This window comes from Trematomus bernacchii, unplaced genomic scaffold (assembly GCF_902827165.1).
Source record: "Trematomus bernacchii unplaced genomic scaffold, fTreBer1.1, whole genome shotgun sequence".
Lineage (NCBI taxonomy): Eukaryota > Metazoa > Chordata > Actinopteri > Perciformes > Nototheniidae > Trematomus > Trematomus bernacchii.
Window position 1 is genome coordinate 3,194,006 of NW_022987851.1, and position 17,681 is coordinate 3,211,686.

Below are 17,681 nucleotides of genomic sequence, written 5' to 3' on the forward strand. Positions count from 1 at the left end.
TGCCATATAGCACGCTGGGTTAATAATAGGAGCATGGTTGTCAAGCTATTTCAGAAGGGGGGAGTGTCGGCCTATTCTCATTGGATCCGTTTTATCCGCGAGTATCTCATGAAGTGCGAGTGGGAGGAGAATTTCCAGCAACCGAGGATATCAAAAATAAACCCCCTCATGTCCAGGGAAGAGCAGAAAGTATAAATACCCCCGATGTGTCCAGACTGCAGCGGTGCTGGTGAGTGGCACAACAAGACTTAGCTTGCTTGGTGAATTAGAAACGACAACTCAGACAGACTGAAATTAAATAGTTTGACCAAGATTGGCTTTACAGCGCTGGACAATCTATTTTATTTTGAAAAGATTCCCAACCTGGATTGGAGAAGACGCGCCACTTACCAGAGATCAAGGACATTAATTATAATAAAGTCTTTATTTTTTACCACTCGTCAGTGTAATTTCCATTGCAGAAGATGTGTTCCACTGTGTGTTTGATGTTTTTACTCCTGGGCGTAATGAACGCTGCACTTTCAACTCCTTTTGAATCAGAGGATATTGTACCTGTCCGGATAAATGGAAGAATCAGTGGTCGCTTTTGGAAAAGGAGTGAGGAGCAGCCGAGGTTTATCCTCAGTGCATTTGGCAAGGATTTGACACTTAATCTTATTCCAGATACCAGCTTTATCGCGCCTTCGTTCACCATACAGCGCATCAAAGCCAGAGATGTTGGCGCTTTACGCAGCGCTTCAGGTGCCCAGCCTGTCGCAGATCTCCACAAATACATGAACCAGACAGAGGAGAGTGAAGGACATCTTAGGAGCTGTTTTTACTCGGGGAATGTAGACCACGATGAGAGCTCGGTGGTGGCTGTCAGTTTGTGCGCCGGCATCTTTGGCTCCTTTATAACGGAGGGGAAAGAGTATTTAATTGAGCCCAAACTCCGCGGCGGCCTGGGGCCAGACGCTGCCGAGCATCTGCATGTCATCAAGAGGAGGACATTCACAAACAGCCACGGTGTTCCCCTCCTGTTTGATCACGCGGCGGCAGCGGCGGCGGAGCACAACGGGGAAAGGAGGGAACCTCGCCGGAGACGCTTTGTTTCCGCACCACGGTTCATAGAGACCCTGGTTGTGGCAGACTCAACTATGACCCAATTCTTCGGAGATGAAATAAAGGTCAGACACGATCAACTTTTTTCCCTGCACACATTGTTGATAGGAACCCAAACAATCGTTAGATCTGTCACATAAACAAACGTTCCATCATCCTCCTTGCAAGTATTCAAAGCCAACATATACAGTGCAGGAATCGGATTTGATGTGCCTCTTTATGAAACACATGTTGGCATTGAGGGGGCTTGGGAGGAAATCGATGGGCTCCCTGATTTCAACAGGCTGAGAAAGAGGTCAGGCTAAAAAAATGCAAACAATGCTGAAGCACATTCCTGAGAACTTGGTCACGATTTGGCAGCAGAGCCTCAGCGTCATGAAGTGAATATTCACAAGGCTTACAATATCTAATAGAATTTGGATTAACTCCTTTTCATGACTTTGTTTAATTTATCCAAATCATCCAATATTTAAATTGAACAAATAAATATGATGGATAGTGATAGAATACAAAAACAATCCTGAAATTATCCTCCATCCATAATATCAGTCCTCTTTCAATCCAGAGCTTAACTCTAGATTTATTTGAACAAAAGTAGAACAATCTGTGATCCTGCCACAGTCTGGAGTCTGTTTGTACTTAGCAAACTCCTCAGCTGCCAGACCCTCTGCCTCATCCCAAAATAAGTTATCTAAGTGAGTATCTAAAGTATCTAGCTAGAAAACAGGTTCAGGTGGACAAAGGTTAGACGGACAAGTTGAATTTCAATTAGCAAATTACAAAACAGACTCGCTCAAATGTCATTACCTTTTGTTTTTGTTTGAGCAGGGGTGTTTTAGTGATTAGAGTTCCCAGGCAAAAATCAACATCATGTGGCTCGTGTAGCACATGTGGAAAAACCTTTCATGCGGAAACGTCATCATACCCTAGGAAGAGAAGAGTGAGTGCAGCTAGGCTGATGGAAGACGTTGCGATACATCATGGCACAGTCTCCCACATTGTGATTTACCAGCTCTCCACTAAAACAACTCTGACAGCTCTGTGGAAAACCCAGCCTGTCAGGAAGGCCCAAGACCCAATCCTAGTGAAGTGCACAACAAATGTGGAGGCAGAGCTTACAGATAATACAGCCAAAAAGTTACGTTACTGAATTCTTTACAGAAAAAGACAAGTTGGCCTAAATCTTGCATCTGTTTTCCTCAAACTGTTGCAAGGCTAAGTGACATGACTCGAGTGTGTCTAAAAATGTCTGGCAATTTTAAAGCTTAAATGCAATAGGCTACTTGTGAAGTTAGCAGGATAAATGCATGTGTCAGAGTAGGAGCAGTATACCGTACGGTATATATACACATACATATCATGAGAGTCATAGTGAAAAAACTAATCATATACATGGAGATTGTTTATTTGCATTTATTGTTTTGTCTTAAAGTTAAAAATTAGACGTGAAAATGTCTCCCTTGCATTAGGGTTAGAGTTAGGGTCATTTATGATAAGAGGTGCTGTTCACTTGTGCCAGACAATTCTTTGATTACCAATTTCAAGTCTCTTAAGAAACACAAAATGTTTGTCAAAGCAATTATCCTCAGGATATTAGTCGAACACGTCACTATCTACTGCCAAATGTGTTAACACAATGGTGATTGAGCATACGGCCCACTAATGAAAGACAAGCATTTGTATTATTATGAACTGAGCCATGCTCTGTGGGAAGTGCTCTGACCAAACACTCAGATTATAAGTCTATTTGGAAACAAATAATGACTAATGATATATTATAACGTTTTGTTGCCCAAATATCATCATCTTACGACAGAAAACTTTAAATTGTTTGGGCTTTAGTCTGTTCAAGCAGAGATACAGACATAATATTATGCAAAATTGATAGAAGCAGTGCTTGACCTTCATCCGTTTGGTTCTTTAATTAAACATGGATGTGAACACTGTTTAAAAGCCTTGAGCAATGAAGTTCATGTTCATGGAAGTTAAACTCTTTAAATGTTGTGTCCTGTCTCTCCCCTCTCGCAGCACTACATTCTAACCCTGATGTCAATGGCTGCCCAGCTTTACAAGCACCCCAGCATAAAGAACTCGGTCAACATAGTGGTGGTTAAGATGTTGGTGGTGGAGGAAGAGGAGGTCGGCCCGGAGGTCTCCAGCAACGGGGGGGTTGCTCTGAGGAACTTCTGCTCCTGGCAGCAGCTCTTCAACCCGCCGAGCCAGAGGCATCCAGAGCACTATGACACTGCCATGCTCTTCACCAGAGAGGTGAGGGACAATGACAACGCTGCTTTAGCTTCTTCTCAAAGCAGTAGAATGGTTGGTAATGTCTCTGGATAAAACATACCATCATCTGCAAATAGTGTCACAATCACTTGAGGAGAGACATTGTGGTGAGTTTGAGAGTTGATTATTCACCTATGAGAGGTAGTAGTTTGACAAAAAAAAATCTTGACTAAAGGTCTACTTAACGTCAAAGCTTCCACCATCTTCTTCAGCAGATGAATTTGTCACATTAATTACATTGTTGCATTTGGGTTCACACAGGACACAGACTTGATCAGTCTTTGTACTACACTAAAAAACGTTGACTTTAATTAAATGTATTATGTTAGTTGAAAGCCATACTATTTAGTTAAATCAAAAATATAAATTAGGTTAAACTTGAATTCTATTGCTTTTAACTGACCTGATTTGTTGACATAATACATTTGATTCAAGTCAGCATTTCAGTTTTCAGTGTACGTCCTGGACTTCCTTGTTAACCCTTCCAAATCACTACATCCATAGCAAACATTAAAAGGACGCAGTTTAAAAAAACAAAATTGATAGACTGTACCTGCTCAGCAATAAACAGCAGGCAGACAAAGTTAGTGGTAAATATTGTGTAACATTTAGCAAATAAAGAGCAGATATTTCCCTCGAGAGTTGGCAGAGACAAAAACAAAATAAAAGTGAGTATTGGAATCACATTCTTTCGATGGGATGAAAACAGAGCCATAACAACTTTACAAGGCCAAAAAGATATCAACCACGCTTGATAAATACAGCTTTAAAACTAATCGGTATGAGTAAAAAATATCTGATATGATTGTGGACTCTTTCTTCAGAGCATAAGCCGGACTGTTAGGTATGAAACAACACAAACAATGTTGTGAGTGCTTTACAGTGTACTATAAGATGGATAAAGCACTCACCCATGATAGTCTGGAATATTTTGTTCTCCATTCAGAAGGAAATAGCCCAAGGAAGCAAGGATGAGTCACAAATAAATCCCTGCTGGATTCAGTCCCAGGCCAGCTGTGGTACATAGTGTGGTTTCTGAACAGCAAACTAAACCACACAACAATGACTTGAAGCCAAAGTATTTTACAGTAACGCAGGTGCATTTTAGGGCAAGTTGTGCCAGATTCTCTGCTTTGGGACAATTATAAACATATTTTCTTTAAGCTACCCAAAAAGGGAAACAAGGTGTGGTTAAGGAAAGCCTTTCTGGCTCTTTGGGTGAACTAAGGATGCTGAAAAGGGATCGTCAAGATGGAATAGTTGTACACTTTTCCAAGCTGGGGAAATGTCAGCAGAGAGTAAACAGTGTGCTTTATGGATGCTTCAACAGGAAATAAGTTCAGCAGTCCTAAGGGTTGGACTTGTGATTGGCTTGTTATGACTGTATTTGGCTGCTTTTTTCCACCCGGTAAGTGCATGTTGACAAGGTGTTAGCACACAACACATCAGCCAAGTACATTTCTATAGCCCTGGATGCAGCTTGATTCGATGACAGGTTGAAAGACATTAGATCTGACCCGGGATTGAGCAAATGATGAATAGAACATATGGACTTCTGCAGTCTTGTGCTGGATTTGTTGCCATCATTCACATGAACCCTGTTTGTGTTGGTTTTTCCATTTCAGCGGAGATATGCTTTGAAATGTGGAGGACGGAAGGCTCCTTGTGGATGAGCTAACTTTAGTGCCGCCACAAATCAGCCATGACATGATTAAGGCTCTTTAAAAATGATCTGCTTGTCTGGGTTGAAACAGTGTGCCATATATCCCACAATAAGAATGCTGCTGCTAATACTGGCTGTTGTGAAACTGTACACTCTGTTGCATTCAGTGGAAACAGTTATTCTTGTGCATTTTTGTGGTCTTATGCTGCATTCGGCAAATGTACATATGTCTGCTAAAGCTATACAAATGCAAATGCTTGTGCTTTGACCCTACATCTTACTTTGTGTCTGCACATGTGAGTGACCGATGCTATTGTGGAACAAGGTATACGAACAGACACTGAGCAGCGTTCAAAACGCAGCTCCAAGTCCAGATGTGTTTTGAATCACAGAGGGTTGTGCCTTGTGGTTTTTTTTTGGGCTGAGGCAATGGCCATGGACGTGTCCGTCTTCGTCCTACACAGCCAGGCGTCTTATGGAGCAAGGAAGGATTTTTGATAAACCACAGTTAAGGTCATACTGTAGCTGCATGCTGAGTTTATTTATTTGCTTTTTTATGACGGAAACACTGAGCAACATGTTTTTGATTTGTTTCTTAAAGAGTGACAGAAAAACAACTGGACACAAATAAGCAATGAGGGTCCGCCATTCGAATACTTAAAATAACAATGAAAGGGCTGCCTGCCCATACTCTTAATATATTTAACATTTGACAGAATGATGTCTTTACTCTTTGATAGTTCACTTTGCCAGCTGTTTCTAAGCAAATGGGCACTCCTTTTAAGGGAGATAGTCCTTATTCAGGGTTAGAACAGTGGTTAGAGCCAATATTTGTGAATGCTACACTGGTTGACCATGAAAATGCCCTGGCCTACACTGATATGAAGTACATTGTTGAATTGGTTCCAATACAGAAGTGTCTCATCATCTCTCATGATATGTTTGTTCTATTGGCATAAGTCTATTCTACATTAAGTGATATGTTTGTCACTGTTCATTTTTGCAATGCCGCTGTGGTTCTACTGGCTTATGGTACTTAGAAATGGTATGTTACTCATGGTACACAGGCAGATACCATTCACAGTACATACTGTTTGTAATTGACATACTGTATGCCACTGGAGATTATTGTCCAACCCTAATCCTAACCTCTGCTGTGCTAGGTGTACATAGCCAATATATAGCAAAAGCCCTAGTCGCGTTCTGGCAAACACATTTGTTTTACACAGTAACCTTGAAAAGACATAATACAGAGTGGGTAAAGAAACATGTTCATAGTTTTAAGAAATGTCAAGCATACAAATCTGTTTTTGCAACGTAACCTCAAACAGTGGAGTAGTCTATGACATCTTACTGAGTTACTTACTGTAGAGCAATACGAGTGAAGTGCAAGCCGCTGCAGTGCTGAATCCGTTTTAAAAAGAAATAAAACACACCTATCCTCTTAGGCTGAATTTGTTAAAGGTTGCCTAACATATCTTGGCTTTCTGCCGACTGCCCATTGTTCCAAAGGCCCAATATTACGAAACCACAATTATCCGGAAAATGTCCTAATAGTCCCATTTTTCCAAAATCCCCTTGTTTTCTGAAAACAATGCCCATCGTTCCAAAGGCCCAACGCCCAGAAAGTCACTCTCTCCCTGCAACAAACAGAAGCCCATATGGTCATTTTTATGCAGAATGACAGCAATATTTGTATTTCTTCATTCTTCATAATAGTAAGCCATACTGTATGTTTTTCTGTTTGTTGTATCGGAAGCATGTATATTTATAGGTATAAGTATGAACAATGAATAAGAACAGTATGTATATACATCTTGTTTCTTCTATATGACCTTTCTTGCTCCAGTTTCAATGTTTGTTCTGTGTTATTTGTGTTGAAGGACATCTGCGGACAGAAGAGCTGCGACACGTTGGGTGTGGCCGATGTTGGGACGATGTGCGATCCCAAGAGAAGCTGCTCAGTTATCGAGGATAACGGCCTGCAAGCTGCCTTCACAGCTGCTCACGAGCTTGGTAAGTTTACATTTATTATTTAAGGGTAGGTATGTGGCCTTAAAGTATTTTCCAGTCATTCAGAACCACTTTTCTGTGCATCTGTGAAACTGTGTCTCCCATTATTACCATTGCAGGTCATGTGTTGAGTATGCCTCATGATGACTCCAAGACCTGTGAGAGGCTGTTTGGAGATCTGGGAGGTCATCACCTGATGGCTCCTCTGTTTGTCAGCCTCAACAAGACCGCGCCTTGGTCTCCCTGCAGCGCTCTCTACATCACAGAGTTCTTTGACAATGGACATGGTAAGAAATATTTGAGTTTTCTTTCCCCAGCATACTAGAAATTACACACTCATTAGATCAGAAGCTAAGCAGCCAATATGGACGTCTCTTTCACAATACTGACTGTCTTAATAGGGCTGATTCAGAGACGAATAAAACATAATGTTATTCCTCTTCTGCTATAACTATGGCTTTCTTGTGTAAACATGTCGCTCCCCTCAAATTATGGGTTGTAGGGATAGTTTATCGTGCCCTCGATTTCCACATCCCCTTCTCCTAACTCCCTTTCGGTTTCTTAATGTAGCTTCCCTCTCTCCATCCCTGGTTGTGTATGTTACATTTGTTTGTATCCTTGCTAGACCTATCAGTGAACCTTCTTTCCCTATGAGTCATGCAACAGACTTCTTCCTGTTCTTCACCTCCTCGGCCAAAAGCAACAGCTGGTGTCAGCAAAATATGTTCTTTATCAGTTTGAATAAAACACGTGTTAAGAGTGTTCATTCCAAACTGCGGACGTCATTGAACACTCAAGAAACAAAAGTTTATTGAATGTAACAGAGAATCATGTGAGGACAATGAAAGCATTCTGATTTGAAATAGCTACCAAATGTCAAGATTCAAAACCCTAGGATGCCTATAAAAGTGACGTTATCCATTTTTGCCCTGAATAATTTCCCAATGTTGTCATGCCACCCAAAGTCCTTAATCCCCATAAACCACACTATAATCTCATGCAGTGTTTCTTTTCTTTGTGTTGTGACCATAGGGGACTGCCTGCTGGATGTAACAGGGAGTACCATGCCGTTACCGAGCGAGCTGCCGGGCTTCAAGTACAGCCTGGACCAGCAGTGCCAGCACATGTTTGGAGAGGAGTTTGTCCAATGCCCCAACTCCTCAGACAGTGATATTTGTAGCCAGCTGTGGTGTCAGGAGGACGGGACGCAGCAGTGCTCCACCAAGAATGGCAGCTTGCCCTGGGCGGACGGGACCCCCTGCAGCCTTAACGGGTCCTGCCTCCACGGAGAGTGCATGCCCACTCAGGACGTGATGCAGCCTTTGGTAAGTCTGCTTCTGAGTTCTTCCACATTTTGAAGTCATTAACGATAAAACTCTCCCTTGCTTAATTCAACACACTCTGGGGTTCGGTGCTACAGCTTTAGTTGGTCTGGTATGACTTATGGTGGCTAATGTTAGCTAATGTTCGCAAACTTAGAAGTTTGCTGACTTCTGAATTTCTTCCTTCTTGTGCTGTTATCCCAACTTTTAGCCCTCATCATTTTCCTCGAGACTTAAATTGTAGATACAGTGACAGCCATTCAATGCAATGTACACATCGGTGTTTTAGTCACGTACCAACTTTAAAACCATCTGCTATTTTTAGTCTGATAATGATATGACTCAGGGAACTACAGCCAATATTTTGGAGGTTCTGGTGTCTGTTTAAAGGATATTCAAGCCAAGACTGCCTCTTCCATGTGTCAGTCATTGATTAAGGTCAGATAATCAATTTAAGATGCTAGAATAAAGTTTGAGTTGTCAAGGGGCAAAGTCTACAACCGATTAGCTAAGCTAATCCAAAACTAATTCCTCTTGAGACGACTGTAAACCTGTATTCAATCTGCTTAACCGTGATTGGTCAATAGGCCTACTACTTGGAATTCTAAGGGAAACCAGAACGCTTCTAATACCAAAATCTTGTCCTATTTTTTTTAGATGAGTAACTTCCTTTGAAGTGCACTGTATTTTACAAAAAAGTTACCAAATTTGTTGCAAAAACCTGTTGGCTTATTTTTCGACCATCTTTTTAGACAACAAAAACAGGTTTTCAATGTTTTAAGTTTTCACATTGGGTTTTTGATACAGAATTATTTTTGACAAATGTTATAGGTTTGACCCTCTGTTCTGCAACAGAAATCCTGGAAATAGTCTAAATGAACTTGCAACCTACATTATGTAGTGAATGATAAGAAGATGTCCTTTTTGTGCTAAGGAAACATTTTACATCAAAAACTTAATGCAATGTAAAGCACCAAACCAACCATAAAAGGATTGTTATTCACCAACGCAAAACAACATTTATATTGGAAATCGGTTGTTTTAGGGGAAAGAAACATCCTAGTTAGCCTGACTGTCGCAATTCAAAGACACAGTGTCTTACAGAAGTAGCAGTTTTAAGTAGTTTTACATAAATGAAAAGCACAAGTGACTGAAATGAAAAGCACAAGTGACTGTTTATGAATATACTTACTTGGAATTCAGTAAGTTTAAACCAAGTTGCTTCATAATGTCTGTTTATATTTCCTAAAAGAACATGTATAAGTCTCAGTGTTTCATTTGACCTTGCTCACCTTGATATCTGCTCCTTGTGTTATGATCATACATCTGTTTATCAACCTAGACGTGCTGGCAGTTGGGATGTTAGCTGGTCCAAACTCATAAACTTCTGGAAAAGGACACTAACTCTTCAAACACATACACATATGCACACACACTTTCAATGATGCCTTCCAAAGCTGCAGCATGGCAGGTTCCACTAGTGGTGAGTGACACATGTGGCAGGAATGCGGGCAGAGGCGGACAGCATGCGCGTGCCGAACTTCAACACAGATTTAGCCTGGAGTCGCGGCACGCCAGCACACTGTGCGGCCTCAAACCCAGAAGCCCAGACTGTGGTTAAGGCTACACAGCTGAGATTGCCTTTGGCACTGAGCTCTAACCACCTACTCTGACTGCTCTTTTCCCTCCTCTTCCCTCGCTATGTTGTACCGCAGGTGGCTGTGGACGGCGGCTGGAGTTTGTGGGGACCGTGGCAGCAGTGCTCCAGGACGTGTGGAGGGGGGGTGGAGTTCTCCTACAGGGAGTGCACTGAACCTATCCCGCAGAACGGAGGAAAGTACTGTGAGGGACAGAGGGTTCAGTACCAGTCTTGCAACACGCAGCCCTGTGACGAAGACGAAGGTGAGAATAAGCAATAGGCAGGTTTTAAAAACAAAGCTTCAAGCATGCTGAATGATTTTATACACTCCATTACATTACATTTTATCCAAAGCGACTTACAAGTGACTTACAAAGTGTAAAAACCATAAAGATTCAAACTCCAAACAACAAGGAACGTGCAGATATATTCACTTCAAGGAAGTCATACCGTTTGAAATGCTGGTGAATTAGTTTCAAGGCCTAAAGTAACTTTTTTAGGTGCTTTTTTCCCCCTTTTTTTTGTTGGCAAGTTACAATCTAAATAGATGGGTTTTACATATACATATCATATATTCAATATAATAACTACAAGGGCAAATGTAGTGTGCAGACCTATTTTGCAATGTTAATGAAAGTGAAAAATAATGTGTGTATCCGCCTCTGTGAATCAGACCCACTGTATCATTTAACAGGCTATATCCTCCCAACAGGTTTCATGAATTTTCCTCCACTAGTTTTTTTCTGTAATCTTGCTGACAGAGAGAGAAACAAACAAAGCTGAAAACATACTGTAACCTTCTTGAAGGAGGTACAAAAAGATGTCTTGACAAATATTTAATGGTTTAACCAGACCTTTTTGACAAGGTAGACAAATACAATAAAACCATGGAAACATGCAATACTAATGAAATGATAAAGATCATGCATTCTTGTGTAGAATCAATTCATGCCCTTTCTGTAGAGATGTCGTCTCATGGATCAAATCATTATAAATAGTTTCCTGATTCATTTCTTTTGACACTTTTAGTATTTTTTTGCATTTTAATAGTGACATTTACCTTTTAAATGATATGCTTTATATTTCTTCTTGTGATTCTTATTTTTACTGAAATGATCTTGTATAATTGTCTTAAATGCACATTAGGTTTTTTTATGAATCTGAATGATTTCATTTCCATAGTAGACCTCAGTGTATTGTACACTAATCTTTACTCCTTTACCTTAGGAAAGAGTTTCAGAGAGGAGCAGTGTGATATGTACAACAGCCCTAACTACCTGGACTACAATAGGAATATGAAACAGTGGATCCCAAAGTACGCCGGCGTTTCTCCCAGAGACAGATGCAAGCTGTTCTGCAGGGCCAGGGGCAGCAGTGAATTTAAGGTGTTCGAACCCAAGGTACAGCAGATGCACTCACAGCTCAAACGCAACCATTATACTTTTCACATATTCACATTTGATGGTGAAATATATATCTTAGAACTCAGTCCGACATAAAAGCTTGTATTGTAATTGATTGAGAACACAACCATCCTTAAAGTACATAATCGTGAGTATCAGAGCAGGAGCAAACTCATTTTTAAGCTATAGTGAAAATAAATAAAAGAACACCAACAGGTTGATGGTCTCTAAACTCTTTCCATTTCGTGCTCTCCACAAATATAATATTAATAAAATGTATTCCATGGTATTCACTGATGGAGGAAAACTAATGTTTAGTGTTCACAACTGACGTAAAATTGACCATACTTTCTGCGGATTGATATGACTGCACATTAGTCAGAGCGTCCTCCTTAGTGGAGGTCTGAATATTAAACAAACCCCTGGAATGTCCAAATTTCACCCATCAGAATTGAGTATTCAACTAAGCAATGTAATAATACACTGTCAAATCTGAGGAATCCATTGCTGTCAAAGGTCTCCGTAAAGCTTCTCTAGAAGTGTACTGAATAAAGCTCTAAAGTAAGGCTGAGACGCGCAGTCCCGATCGACTGTATTGTTTTCAAAATGCTGTGGCCAACTAATTTCTGCTAAAGTAAAGAAATATATGCAGATATAATATGATATCACATGAAACTATAAATTCATTAATCCATTGTTATTAATGTTATTATCTGTTTTACACTGACAAATTATTTCACATGACACATGGAAACCTGGCCTTTCCTGAGTTAATATAACATGCATTACAGTATTTGTGTGGAAGCTCAAGCGAAAACCCCATTCAAAGACTTATTTGAACACAATTATTCTTTCAGTCAAGATTTTCTTGACCTACGAAAAGGAGTTTGACCAATAACCCAAAGTCCACATTCTCTCTTTTTGTGGACCTGTCATTGTTAAAAGCTTTTCAACAGACCTTTGTTAAAGGAATACTCCACTCCTATCAATTCATCATCCTATTTTTTGATGAATTAAAGTAAACAAGGGGTGGCCTAACAACATCAAAACTACATCAGAACAACCTGTGCAGTATATCCCAAGTCTCATTTTTGTCGTCCTATTCTCACTACTTCCGAAACACATGCATTTTTACTTCTATTTAGAACACTTTGATACAAAACGCTTGACTTTTGTTAAAAAAATTAACAACCACTATTTGCTGCGTTCCTGCAGGTCATTGATGGGACGACCTGTGGCCCTGACACCACATCGGTGTGTGTCCAAGGCCAGTGTGTGAAGGCCGGCTGCGACCAAGTGATTGGATCCAACAAGAGATTGGATAAGTGTGGAGTGTGTGGAGGGAGTGGGCTCACTTGTCGAAAGATCACAGGCTCCTACAACAAAGCAACGTAAGTGCTCTGAAAATCCTTGGTATATGAACATGAAAGTCATAATAAATGCAGTGTAGATTGATTTCATTTTTGAGTGAAAAAGGCTTTTAGAAGGTTTTGCCTATCATTTTGTAGTGAAAAAACGAGGGCAACGCACTAGCAGAACAAGAAGCTAGCTACTAAAATAATTCAGATGTCAAATCAGTGCTATATTTGACTGTTTTGACATTCTCTAATCTGATGAAAGATTGGAGCATCGAAAACGCTGCTTCCTCTTGCTTATCTTGATGGAAAGGTTTTGCAGCAATGAAAGCAGTTATTTTAAAGGGACAAACACATGGAAAAAAAGAATGGCTGTTAGAATGATAGAAAAATATTGCTTGTTTGCACACAATGATCCGAATCTGCTCCAAACTTAATTATTTATTTATTCCCTGGCAAATGATACACTCCTCCACCATGATTTATGAAAGCAGGCCAGCAGTTTTCCATAACCCTGCAGAGACAGACAGAAAAACAAACAAACCGATTCAAAAACATGATCTACTTTATGTAATTTGGAAATTATTTTTCCCTTTATATTCTCTAGGGTTTCCAGGAAGAACAATCAAATTCCTACACTGCCAACAACCAGTGGCCAATAAAACAAATAGTTTCTCTATTTATATATTTATAGATGTAAGCTAGGATACAAAACAAACATAGCAATACAACAGTTACCTGATAATGAAATCAAAAACACTTTCTGTATTTCTGAGAGATACATCAGAGGACCAATACTAATCACTTTCTTACCTAGGATTGCTAATAAGCATGTATTAACATTTATTTAGCCTGAATGCTTTGACGACCTGAGTATTAGACAACATTCCTACCACTTTAATAGCTTAGTAGGGATCTCTGGCACTACTTTAACTACTTCCAAGGTGCATGGAGCGGGGGGAAAAAGTCTCAAAAGGTTAGGCTACAGCAACACGCAGTATACAGAATTACTTTATTGTTTGACCAACAGGTTTCAGTTTGTGGCTTTTGATCAGGGTCATTCTGGGTAAATGAAAGTCTACAGCCAGCAGTTGGTTAGCTATCATAGCGCAAAACTGAAAAATGGGGGTCAGCTAGCCTAGCTCTGTTTGTTAGCATATTAGCTAAAATCTAAAAGGAATTCCATAAAGTAGTTAGATTTATAGGTGTTGCCGTATTTTTGAGCATTTCAAAGAGCTCGGGTCCAGGGAAGATAGCTATCAGACCCAAATAATGAACTATTCATTTAAGGGAGGATAAAAAAGAGGGTAAATGATCTAAATCCAGTTCTGTCTTTTCTCCACCAGCTATGGATACAGCGACATTGTCACAATTCCTGTTGGCGCTACGAACATTGACATCAAACAGCGGAGCCACAGAGGAATCAAACATGATGGGAATTACCTGGCTGTAAAGAGAGAGGGTGTCGGTTACATCCTCAACGGTAACTTCTCTGTATCCACGATGGAGCAGGACATTCCTGTGCTGGGCGCTGTGCTGAAGTACAGCGGCTCCTCCACCACGCTGGAGAGGATACAGAGCTTCAGGAAGCTGAAGGAGGCCATCACCATCCAACTCCTAGCCACTGCAGGGGACGACAACCCTCCCAAGGTCAAATATACCTTTTTCATCCCTAGAGATGTGAGCTTCAACAAATCAAAGGAGAGGAAGGCCTTTGCACCGTCTTTGCATATGATCCATCCGTTTGGCGTACCTGACTGGATGCTAGGGGAGTGGTCTGAGTGCTCCAAGAGCTGTGGCTCCGGATGGTCCCGGAGGAACGTTGAATGCAGAGACAACGCAGGCTTCCTTTCCAGCCATTGTGACAGAGACCTTAAGCCTGTAGACATCAGGCCCTGTGGGGATGTGCCATGCCCCATTTGGCAAATGGGACCTTGGTCCGTCTGCTCACGAACTTGTGGCCAGGGGGAGCGCCGCCGCAGCGTTGTGTGCATAGACTACACTGGGAAGATTGTTGAGTCAGAGAAGTGCGATCTGAACAAAATCCCAGATCCAGTCTCCGGGGACTGTCTCAACCAAGAATGCTTATGAAGAACATGAGTATACTGAACTTTCCCTCATTGGTCCGACTGCATTTACCAACCATGGATGGATTACTGGATGGGCTCTCCAGGCACAGACAAACAACCAAAAAGGCACACAATGACAACACAAAACAACCGTAGGCTCAAAACCACCCAAAAAAGATCACAAAGGGATGCAAAATTACGAGAAAGAAACACAAAACAAATACCAAGGGACACAAACAACCACAGAGACAAAAAACTACCACATATTGACACAAAAATACCACAAATCAAAGTGACCACAAACAGAAGCAAAATGAGCACAAAGAAAAACATAACATAAACCAGAAGACACAAAAGAACCACAAGGAGACATATACCAAACACTAACTGACAAAAACAACTACAGACACTCAACATTGCCACAAAGAGACATATAAAAAACACAAAGAGACCCAAAACCACCTCAAAGAGACACAAGTTGAAACAAAGTGACCACCAAAAGAGCCTTCATGTCTGTGCCCGGGGGTCCCATGCTTGTAATCCGTCCATATTACTAACTGGTAGCATCTAGTCAGATCATGGGAATTTGCCTGAATATCGTTTTGTCATGTTTTGTTGACATTAGACACCACTATTGAGACACAATGGAAATCTACCTCAGGATGTACATGTGATGCTATGTATAGTTGTTAGACGAAGGTGCTGTGTGTGACTTTTTCCAGAAAGAGAAACAAAAAATTAACTTTTTTGGATGAAGTCTGGTATAATCTGCAATATGTCTTTCTAAGTTTGCTTTCATTTATTGTGGGGCTAAAACAATGGCATGAAACCTGCTGTCCAACACCAGCAAAGTGTAAATATATCTCCAACTGTCCTCCACAGAACTCAAAGCCCTTCAAAGCTCAAAGGAGCCATTTGTCTTGTATTGAGGCCGGTACATACGATTGATACATTGGAGTATTAAGCCTCTGGGAAATGCGTTTTTTTGTGTGTTGAACTGTGGGAATACTAATCAATGACACTCAAACAGGATTATTTTGGACTTTAAAATGTGCTACTAAGGACTACAGATTTGTTCAATGCCAACTACACATTGTGTAAAGTGAATTAGCCTTGATAACGAGAAACCCATGACAGAGAAATTCCCTCTGCCCTGTAGTTTAATTGTATTCCAAGGTACATTACAATTCCGTTGAGAGGAACAGTGGTACAGACAATTTGCCATGCTACAAATGTTTGTAATTACCAAGTCGTAAGCATACTATCTATCGTGTATGTGAAAAGTATCTTTAATTGTATTTGTTTCCAGACTTTTATTTGTTAATGCATCATATGCAAACACTCACAGATGTTTTCAGACTCTTGTATGTATATCAGATTTTTTATTCTGATGTTAATTTACATAATGTTATAAAACAAAACAGAATGAGCATTAGGCTTATACTGTATCCCTTCAGTGAAGGACCATACTATTTTATTATTACAGCTTCCTTTTTAAGCTATTTATTTTTGTATTTTTTTTACCTTGGACATATAATTTGGGCAGATGCTACTGTCTTTGAGATTGTTGTCTATGAAAATGGTCAAATAAACACATTTATGTCAATACATGATTATCTTTTTCTGATGCGCATTCTCTATGATACTTTTTGTTTTCTCTTTTGTGCAAAAAAAGCTTGATTACTTGAAGATTCCAGGGGTTTCCAGATTGGTGGGTACATATCAACAAACATGTGCCAATATTGGGAGGAGCCATACTTCAAAATAACCCTTTAAATGCAAACAAATATTCAAGTTTTCCATGTTTTCCAGAGAACTCTTTAAACCCATTGTTGGCCACTTAAACACGCCAATGAAAGCCAGATTATTGGAATCCTTTGAGTTGGGTCAACAGCTTATAAAAGTTGGGCGAGGTATTTAATTGCAGGTTTTACAACTAAAACACCTTAAGATCTTCTGTAAAATCCTCAGACATGGGAATCACTTCTCTGCTCAGGCATCTTAAATAAAGACAGCCATAAAAGCATACTCAGCAGCAGAGGAATGGGAGAAACCTTAATTTAACATGAATCAACAGTGACATACTGTAACATATATCAATCAGAATCAGAAACAGGTTCATGTGTAACAATATCCTATTTAATACCAGTCTTATTCTTTCACAGCTGGCGGAGCATATTAGACCAAAGACCAAATGAGTTACAAATTAATATATTTGTTGGACTGTTGTCTGTAACCTTAATCATTTTGTATTTGAAAATGATTAAGGTTACAGACAACATTCCAACAAATATATTAAATATAACATATCAAAATCTATCAGGAATAGAAATGTATATCCATCACTGTCCCTGGTGTTTTCACAGAGATTCATCAATATGGAGAAATGCATAATAATAGTAATATTCTTAATGTCTGGCATTACAACATTACAATAAGAGGAATTAACATCATACCATCATCACTTGTTTTCCCCAGGAAGCATATAGCTACACAATAAAAGTGTCATAGACACCTACAAATTAATATAATTCACCTTACTGAAGAGAATGCTTGTATGACAAAGTTCAAGGTGTGAATGGAAAAGTGAAAAAACATCAATATATCCATATTTTACAATACATTTAAAAATATAATTAAAAATGAAATATATGTTAGTGTGTATGATATGAGTATGTTATGATCAGACTACCAGGTACACAGAAGTGTGAATAAATGTGATTTTTATCAAATGCCTGAGCAGTGCCTGAGTTATGTTGTACATGTTGCTGAATGTGAGACTTCCTGTTACTGTACAGTACCGTGAGAGATGCGCGTTGCATTGTGGGGA

At 40.0% G+C, this 17,681-nt stretch overlaps 1 protein-coding gene across 1 annotated transcript; it reads left to right on the forward strand.

The window, feature by feature from the left end:
• Positions 1 to 247: 247 nt before the first annotated feature.
• Positions 248 to 16,459, forward strand: LOC117469043 (A disintegrin and metalloproteinase with thrombospondin motifs 8-like). The gene is made up of 9 exons (XM_034113435.1): positions 248 to 1,166; positions 3,130 to 3,369; positions 6,934 to 7,066; positions 7,183 to 7,350; positions 8,096 to 8,388; positions 10,101 to 10,287; positions 11,252 to 11,424; positions 12,643 to 12,818; positions 14,129 to 16,459. The coding sequence occupies exons 1-9, from the start codon at positions 465 to 467 to the stop codon at positions 14,871 to 14,873; spliced, it is 2,817 nt and encodes a 938-aa protein (XP_033969326.1). The 5' UTR covers positions 248 to 464; the 3' UTR covers positions 14,874 to 16,459.
• The last annotated feature ends 1,222 nt before the right edge of the window (positions 16,460 to 17,681 follow it).

Bases quoted from the DNA above. Each gene is read 5' to 3' on its own strand.
- LOC117469043 (XM_034113435.1), top strand. From the start codon at position 465: ATGTGTTCCACTGTGTGTTTGATGTTTTTACTCCTGGGCGTAATGAAC. The intron at 3,370-6,933 runs GTGAGGGACAAT...TTTGTGTTGAAG, and splicing joins CCATGCTCTTCACCAGAGAG to GACATCTGCGGACAGAAGAG. The intron at 7,067-7,182 runs GTAAGTTTACAT...TTACCATTGCAG, and splicing joins CACAGCTGCTCACGAGCTTG to GTCATGTGTTGAGTATGCCT.